Source organism: Scatophagus argus, chromosome 17 (genome assembly GCF_020382885.2).
Source record: "Scatophagus argus isolate fScaArg1 chromosome 17, fScaArg1.pri, whole genome shotgun sequence".
NCBI lineage: Eukaryota > Metazoa > Chordata > Actinopteri > Scatophagidae > Scatophagus > Scatophagus argus.
Window position 1 is genome coordinate 20,746,671 of NC_058509.1, and position 9,677 is coordinate 20,756,347.

General features: G+C 41.2%; 1 protein-coding gene across 1 annotated transcript; it reads left to right on the forward strand.

Moving 5' to 3' along the window:
• Nucleotides 1-1,033: 1,033 nt before the first annotated feature.
• On the forward strand, nucleotides 1,034-5,557 carry arl4ab (ADP-ribosylation factor-like 4ab). The gene is made up of 2 exons (XM_046418080.1): nucleotides 1,034-1,188; nucleotides 2,380-5,557. Exon 2 carries the CDS (start codon nucleotides 2,466-2,468, stop codon nucleotides 3,069-3,071), a length of 606 nt encoding a protein of 201 aa, XP_046274036.1. The 5' UTR covers nucleotides 1,034-1,188; nucleotides 2,380-2,465; the 3' UTR covers nucleotides 3,072-5,557.
• The last annotated feature ends 4,120 nt before the right edge of the window (nucleotides 5,558-9,677 follow it).

Below are 9,677 nucleotides of genomic sequence, written 5' to 3' on the forward strand. Positions count from 1 at the left end.
TTATATTTTTTATTCTGGTAGTTTTTATATTTACATAGGGCTATATTTATAGTAGTTACGTATTGGTTATTGGGCTTATACCGGGACCAGGGAAACTAATTTCGTTCCACGTCATGTTTCTACATGTGTGAAATGACAATAAAGCTCCTTGAATCCTTGAATCCTTGAAATGTTAATTTAAGACACAAAAATGAAACTGATATCCATCCTCTCTTCCCATAATCTCGTTAGACTGAGTTTTAAGCCTTGTGGTTAAACATTTTATCAAGTAAATTATGTTTTGTGTATTGACCAAAGTGAAGAAAAATATTCATAAACAATGTTAAGTCAGAATAAGAGGGTGGGCCTTCTATTACAGAAATAAATGAGAAACTGAAATCACGAAAGAATAAATTTGGCTTGTGGCCTCAATACAGTCCAGTACGTTCTGGTTGCCTGTTTGAGTGACAGAAGCAGGTGACGTGCGTACGCGTGTGATTGTGCGCATTCGTGTGTGCGCGTGACCGCGGCAGGCGTTGTTCACCGCCAATCAGACTGTGAAATGAGACTGCGTCAAGTCAGCAGTGTTGTACAAAACAGATCAGGAAAAGTCATCATCAAACTTTCGCAATAAAAGTGCTAAGTGAGTGCTGAAGTGAATTTTCTTGTCTACCACAGGAAAATGTGGACAATACTATGGACTATGCAAAATATATGAAAAATATGAACATTATTAAAAACATGAAATATATTGAAAATATGAAATTAAACTTTAGGTAACAGCTGGGGTGAATAGTTTAAGAAGAGAATAAAATAGAGAAATGATACTAGAGAAGTATTTTCAGGTATATTCCAGAGGCAGAACAAAAGTAGGAAATATCGTGTTTTGGAACTACACCTATTTGATGTCTTTAAGGAAAAAAAACACCTTTGAAACCACGACTACAACAATGGGAGAAAATCTTGTTCGTAATCTGAACAAAAATAATTACATGTAGCTACTCAATAACCCTACACGTGCTTTAATTTGAAGGTCTTACCGGAAATCGCATTGTTTACTTTTTCTTCCTTGGCGCAGTTGAGGACTAGATAGGGAGTCCTTTCGGCTGTATGTTTCAATGGGTCTGAGGACATGATCGGAGCGAGAAGCGAGGACGGCGCTCAGGGAATATGCTGTCGGGCTGTAATGGAGTGAAACTGTATGTTAAGGTAAGTTTCTCAGGGTGGTAATGTGAATGTTGCTTTTTAGTGTAGAACACGCCACGATGGCTGCCGTCAAATTACATTTAATATTAAAAGCGGCTAAATTTAACCATTCATCTGTGTTGTCACGTAGCTTAGTAAACACTACGTTTCATCAGCGTTACATGTGAAAGTGCAGGCCTGTGTCAGTCAGACTAGGTTCAATTAAGGCAATTAAACTTTTATTAATTTTTCACACTTGTTGGCATCATAGCCTCTAGCCAAGCCAGGTCTGATCTGGCATAGCGCTCCACACCAGACTCCATTTGAAAAATCTGGTAAATTAACGCGATTGACTGTCCTCCGATATAAAGCTAGCCTTAAATGTCGTATTCGTTATAAATAGATAAGCCCCCCCTACTTAACAGTGACTACTGTTAAATACGAAATTAAATTCAAATTGTACCACTGGATATCAATTAAATGTCCACTGTAACAATTCACCTGTTTACCATATCCTCAGTCTGTCTGACCCAATATGCGGTGAGCATGGCGGGAGCGGGCCAATTATTGAGGTGGCCATTCGATTCCATTTAGCACTTAAATGCTTGACTATATGTGTGCCGAATTTAGCAGAACATCTTTGTTAATGGATACAAGTGTTGAATTATGTTTTGCGATTTGTGCGTGTTTGCACATGAATACGGTTTATGAATTTACAGATTTTGAAAATAGAAATTCGCCTTGTCCTTTCAGCAAAAGTCTGTGTTGCCGAGCAACACCTTAAAAAGAAAAAAAAAACAACAAAAAACCCCATATCTCCTTATCAGTCTGCTTTGGTGTTAAAATAACCCTGCTCTGGTCTCGTCCAGCCACTGAACACCGGATAATCGGTTGAATGCCGGATTTGGTTAAAATTTAAAAGCCTTCACCCTGTTGTTTACTGATTCACGCGCTGAATAGGAATTAGCGTATGAAATCCCTGTTGGCTGCTGTGGCGCTACATGTGCAAATGAGCTGCCATCCACCCTGCTGTTTTATTTCTCATTCATCTCTCTTTGCCAGGATAATGTGGGGATGTGTAATCCAAAGAGAAAGTGGGATATATTCACTTGTTGGGTGTTTGGTCTTTTGTAAAGCAATGGAGTGCTGAGTGTTTGTGTGCTTTGACTCATTATGCATACTGTGTTGACCCCCCCCCCCCCCTCTTGCCTCCAGGCTCCTGCCGCAGTCCCTGTGGAATAAAAGCAGCCTGGTCAATATTTTGTGACCATTCCTGGCATCTTCCTGCTGTGTATACCAAGATGGGGAACGGATTGTCAGATCATCACTCCCTCTTCCCCTGCCTGCCGTCCTTCCAAGCTCTCCACATTGTCATTCTGGGACTGGACTGCGCAGGCAAGACCACTGTGCTGTACCGCCTGCGTTTCAATGAGTTTGTGAACACTGTTCCAACTAAGGGCTTTAACACGGAGAAGATCAAAGTGTCTCTCGGAGGTAGCCGACGGACCGCGTCCTTCCATTTCTGGGATGTAGGTGGTCAGGAGAAGCTGCGGCCTCTGTGGCGCTCCTACACACGCTGTGCTGATGGTATTGTGTTTGTGGTGGACTCAGTGGACGCTGAACGCATTGAGGAGGCCAAGACGGAGCTGCACAAGATCACACGGCTGGCAGAGAATCAGGGCGTGCCAGTTCTGGTGGTGGCCAACAAACAGGACCTGAGGAACTCACTCACTCTGACTGAGATGGAGAGTATGTTGGCGCTGGGTGAGCTCAGCACCGCCACTCCCTGGCACCTTCAGCCTGCCTGTGCTATAATCGGCGAGGGGCTACAGGAAGGTCTGGAGAAGCTGCACGCCATGATCATGAAGAGGAGGAAGATGCTGCGGCAACAGAAGAAGAAGAGATGACGTGCTGTCAGGGGGAATTCTAAAATGTGAGCTGGATCTAAAGCTTCATTCGAACTACTGCGAGCAGCGTACAATCTGCTGGTCCTTTGTGACAAGTCATTCGGCTGCCCGTTGAAGCCTCACCGGTTGAGTTCGATCCCTCCAGTGAAACAGTTTGTTCAGGTCAGCCAGTGTTTCGCTGCCACAGAGGACGGTGGAATCGACTTCTGCCCCGTGGATTTTGGATTCCGAAAGTCCTGTCTGCAACCAGTCATTCCACAGGAAGTCCAGTATTATGCTGTACAGCAGCAAGCTATGAAGTTTACACTGAACTCTTTAAAGTGGACAATGAGCTCTGACTTGTCTGTTTTATGTTATTTGTTCAAATATGTGCTGCCTATCTGTTGAAAAACAATCAGTCTTTATATTTGTACTCTACCAAAGCTTGTGTTGAGATCGGAGACAGGACCGTATTATAGCAAACAGATCTAAGATGCGTTTATCAGTTTTAGTGACAAGTATTTTATATCCATGTTGCACAAGAAGAGTTTGGTCCAGAAGTTTACAAGAGGTGTAATGATTCAATAAGAGCAGGACCCACAATGGCCCTTAAACATGTTAACACTATTTAAAATAATGCTGTTAATGTTAACGATGGAGGCGATTGCTTAGCAGTTTGGTGTACCCGCCTTCCTAAGAATTTGACCTACAAAATTCTGAGCGCAGCCACACTGTCAGAATTAATCTGTCTAATCTGAAGGAAAAAGGGCAAGTGTTTCAGAGTCCCTTTATACGAACATGAAGTCAACAGCAGGATGCGGGAGATTCAGTTTCCCCTCTGACAGTATTTTTAAAAAGGAGCAGAATGCAGTGCCTGAGGACAGGACATGGCTGATGGCTGGGATTGGGACCTTTGTCACAGTAATTAATGCCTTACCTCAGTTACACATGTACCACTTAAACTTGTTTTTAAAGATCATACAACAGCTAATAATTACAAGTGACAGTAAAGTCAAATTTTAGATTATTGTTTAGTGATAGACCAATAAATCCTTGTGGCCAATGATATATCAGCCTATATAAGCTAATTGCTAATATACCAATATCAGTTTATTTGTCAGCTGTTAGGTAACAAGCGCTGTCACTACATAAAAGACAAATATATGATTTAAATAATTTAAAGAAAACTTAAAATGTCTGTTTGTGTTAAAAATCACCTGATGTGCTGTTAGTGGATTGTTTTTTTTGTACTCAGCCAATGTTTTTGTACAAAACTAATGATTTTATCTCCCTCCAGTATCCATTCAGCATTATTAATTTTAGCTCTGCAGTAAATATTTAAGCTACCATTACTTAAGAAATGTTTACCAGCTTGTAGGGCTGGGTGACCTGTTTTGTTTTTTTGTTTTTTGTTTTATACTAGTGCTGGGACAGTTAGAACTTAATCAAAATTATAATTTGATCAACATTTTTCTACAAAACCTTTTCATTTCCAGAAAACGCAGAAGCGCTCGATTTTTAAACGTTCAAAAAACAAGCAGCTTTTCAGGGCCTCAATAAAATGTTAAAACTAACAAACTTATGATTTTAATCAGAGACAGTCTGATCACAGAATAAGTAAACGGGATTTCAAATCTGACCAGACGGGTCTGCGGAAACGTTTCAGTGGTTGGATGGCATTGAGATTCTTTGCTCGCCGGCGTTACACTTTGTACTTGGAATGTCAGTAATTACTTTGCTGGCCCTAACAGTGAGATAGAATTTCATAGCTATCATTAGTGAGCTCACTCGCTAATATTGGAATAAGCTGCCCCTACTGAATACATGATTTGGCTACCGTACTTGGTAGTCAACTATAATTGTCGTTTAGTCTTGTCAAGCTAATTTAATGGCATTTTCTAATATTCTTTGATTCAGTGGTTCAGCATTAAGTGTCATACAAGTAATGCATTATTAACTGTGATAAAAGGCTCCGCAGCTGGTCACCCAGCATAATCACATAGGAGCAAATGGGGAGAAAGTTCATCACAAAGCTGATTGTTTCAGCTTTAGCCCAAGACCCATCTGTTGTCTCTGTGTGGCTGGGAGAAGCTGTGACTTCAGAACCAGCACAGCTCCCTGTAGACGTGTTCTGTTGATTGACAGCAGGTAATATTCCTCGGGCGTCTGTCCCAGAGAGATGGACTGGTGTCCGAGCCAGCCTCACCTATATCTGACCACACATTCACATATTCTGCAGAGTCGGCATCTGAATGCACTTTAATGGTCCTTTAACTGACCTTCGAAAGGACACTGACAGAATTCTGGATGATTCTGAAACTGAAAGAAGTGAAGTATTGCTTCAAAAGAAGCGTTTTACATATATATATATATATATATATATATATAAAAATATGTTGGATACTATTGCCAAGTTTCGCTCTTCCGCTGTTTGGCAGAGTGTTCATATTTATGTGTTTGATCCACTTTGTTCACTTGGAATAAAGCAACAAAAGGACAGTGATGCAGTCAGTGTTTGCTTCGTTTATCTTATCAGTGTAGCTGCTGATCAGTTCAGAGCAGCAGGCAGCAGGTTTGTTCTCAGCTCATTGGTTTATGTGTAATGGACAAACTGTTCACAGCAAAAAGAGATAAAAGGCTACGTTTGGGCCTCTTTCTCTGGAAATCACAGAGGAGAAAGTTCACACTAGAGACACTAGAGACCTTGCGGGTACTGCAGCTGACGTATGCAGTCACCTTTTTCTGCCCTGTGTATCAGTTTATCCTGTCATATATATCATTATATCATTATGAAAATTCAAATGAAAGATAATGGAGTAGAAACACATACTGCTTAAAATACTAATGTTCTGCATTGAGCCTTGGTTACTGATAGTTTTGAAGAATTTGATGAAAACCACAAGATAAGGGTAAAAGTTCCAAAAACGTTGGAAATGGACCTTTGAGCTCACACATACCTTTTGCAAAAGTTGAGGTTAAATTTTCATGCTCAAAAAGTTAAGAAGAGTTGGTTGTATATGTTCATTCTTGACGCTGAGAACAGGACGTTAATGTATTACAAATATTTTAACCCAATTTTTTACATTTTTTTTTTTTTATCGTTTTTGATCCAAATTTGAGAAGTTTACAACTGACTACCTCTGCTTCCAATTGATTCTGTATGGTAATATTCAACCGTCCATCCATAGAAAATGGATGGGAGCCTATCCCAGCTGACTACAGCCAAGAGGCGGGGTTCACCCTGGACTGGTCGCCAGTCAATCGCAGGGCCAACACACAAAGACAGACAACCACACACTCTCACACTCACACCTAGGGGCAATGTAGAGTAGCCAATTAACCTAATGTGCATGTTTTTGGTATTGTGGGAGGAAGCCGGAGTACCCAGAGAAAACCCTGGATTCGAACCTGGAACCCTCTTGCTATGAGGCGACAGTGCTAACCACTGCACCACCATGCCGCCCCTGGTAATCATAATAGTCATAATCCTGGAGGATCATCACTTTCATCATCTAGTCCTTCATATGACACTATATGTTTCTTAACTCATTGAAATGTCAGGTTTTTATATGACTCTGATCTCCATGAACACTCTGATATCTTTTCAACATTTCAGCTGTAATCCTTGTCGACGTTTACATCAGTCAGTCCTCCCTGTCCTGCTGTTATTGCAGCCATGTCTGCACTCATTCACCTGTCAGGCTAGAGACTAGTGGTGTCAGGTGCCACATAATCAACCTGCTGATCTTTGCAGGTGAGCCAGGTGAGCGATGAGTTCACAGTTTTCAGCTTTGTGAAAGTGTTTGTTATTAGTATTTTGCACAGTTTACTAGCTGATAAGAGCTGTTTAAAAAAATGAAACAAAATGGTCACGCACTGAGGGAATTTTAAAATGACTGACTGTACATGATGCAGCCAAAAACATTGGGACACTTTGTGAAACATGCTGTAAATAAAACCGAATGTGACAATTTTGAAACTCTTTTTGACATATACAGTTTAAAACAGTACAAAGACAATATTTCATATTTTACCTCATCGGCAGCTTCCATGGCTGGATTTTTAGTGTTTTGACTTGTTATCAAATATCAACTTATGTTCATGTTTTCTTACCTCTGGAGCAGAAACATTCTATTTATAGATAATCCACACCATTCGTAGATGCTTATGTCTTGCTTAGTGTAAAAGCCAGGCCACATTAAACTGCCAACATTTTGAATGGAGTTTGTTTGGTAGGTTTGTCTCTCAGTGACAGACAGTGTAAACAGTAGCTTTGACGTGTGTTACTGTTGGAGTGGACTGTTAGTTTTGGTATCTGTGCTCAGTGTGCTTTGAGAGGAGTTGGGGCAGTTGTGGCACAGGCTGGGTCTGCTCAGTTCAGACTCAAGTCAGGGGCTTGGGGTGAGAAGGGGTGGGGGAGCGGAGCAGCTCTCCTGTTTGGGGTTTCTGGTGGGTCTGGAGGTTCAACCATGTGAGACAGACACACACTGCCTTCTGGTCAACCAGATGGGAATAATGGAGGTGAACCTGGCACATATTTTAACTATTTCACAAATAATGTGAAACAGTTAAAAAAACAGCTGGATTCCTGACAAAAAGGATTTCAAATGGGGAGACATTTATACCAATTTTTAAGCAGCTCGTGGCTATTGGAGCTGTATGTAAATATAAAACCAGAGTAACGGAGAAAGAACCCTTTTTTAAGTCAACATATGCATTTATTTTTCATCATTTTGCTTAGATATACCAATGACAGTAAAATGAAATAGTATAAACCCTCATTAGGGACTGACTGTGAACACAGTGCACTTCCTGCATCTGCAGCATCCTTCCTCCACAGCAATATGGCTGCATGCCCAGTGGCCCTGTATATTTTCCATTACACAAAGCTCACACGGGGCTGGGTGGCATGCCAGGTTAAGCCTTTCCCTCTTCCCATGGCCCTTCACTAGAGGATGACCAGTGCGCTTTAGCACAGTGACAGAGGGGCTTCAGGGGTCACTTGTTCCCAAACATCCATATCAGTCCGCCTGACTTCCTGGAACTGCACAGTTCAGGCTGGGACTCCTCGCTTTGATCGTGGCCTCTAATTAACAGTGGATTAGTGTGAGAGCAGGGGCACCAGCCGACACACGAGATACTGTTCATCTTAACATACCCAGGTTAGACAGGTATGTTTGAATTTAACCATCTGGGGCACTGTTTGAGCATGTCACTCTCTTTTTTACTCTTTACATGGTCATCCGTGGGTCTCACAGATCCACAGTAACATTCTCCACATAATCCAGTCTTTTGTATCATCATTTCAGCCTATGGTGTTTTTTTGTGTGTGTGTTTTAGTTACTGTAACAAAATAGAGAAAAGAAAGAAAAACAGTGAATGAACACTAATGGTTTAATACTGGAATGTAACATGATTAAAAAAAGTTACCATGGCAACAATAATTAGTTAGCTTGCTGATAAACCTGAGAGTGAATCAGTTACGGGAATGGACGAATCAGATAGATAGATAGATACTTTATTGATCCCGAGGGAAATTCAAGAATCAGTTACAGGAATGAATGAAAACAGGGCAGAAATTATGCAATACAAACAATAGAAAGCATCAAAACAGACAGTTATCTTTAAATAAAAGCAAGTCACAATAGCTTTAATCCAAAATGTTCAGTGCTTAAGACAGCCATACAGACTGCACAAGCCCTGTCCAAGGGCCTGCCAGTCTGCTGGATGCGGTTTGATCTCCAGCATTAGAGCATAGAGCAGAATATAAACTGAAGCATGTGGAGCAGCTCTGGACTTCCTTTCATTTTTACAGCAGGTTTTTACAATAACATTCCCAGCTCTTGACAGTCAGGCATAACATGGCTACAGTATCAGCTACAGCTAACATGTATACCAGTGTGCTTGTGTATTTCAGACCCAGTCAGACCTGGCATTAACATGTGTCCTGAGTGATCCAAACGCAAGCGGACAGCTCAGGTTCAGGTGTGAATGTACCTGAGAGGCATTCAGGTCCGATCGCTCACCCTACGTTCAGATGTGGTCTGGGACGTTTGAGTGAAGGACTGCCTACTCAACTGATGTCCTCTGCACAACAAGAACAACAGACAGAATTAATTAGTCTGATTTGAGTTTGGTTCAATGTAACGCAAATGATGTGTTTTGGCTCCCCCGTACCTGTTAAAGTAACAACCATTTCACCTATGAACTGGCAAACATAATATGCCCAGACTACCGGAGACATCACATAATTTTGTTTGTCAGAAGAAACTCATTAAATTTTGTGAAATGGATACAGCAAATTCTTAATCACTTGTGGCTTCTGGTAAATGCAGGATCAAATGCTTTACATTAAGTTGTTTCTTTCCTCGCCAAAGGGGTCTGTCTGTCACAACATCACTGCACCAGCCCTTGTGCTCCATGTCTGAAGTGCTTCTTACTTGCCAACAATGCAGCTGTTTAAACACACTTTTTCAGCTGATTTTACCATTTAATCTAAATTTACAATGTAATGTAATGTAATGCAAAGCCAGGTGTGAACTGCTGGACTTTAGCTGTCCACTTGTGATTGGGCCACTCAGGACAGATGTTAATGTCAGGTCTAAACAGGTTCTCCGTCAGATTCAG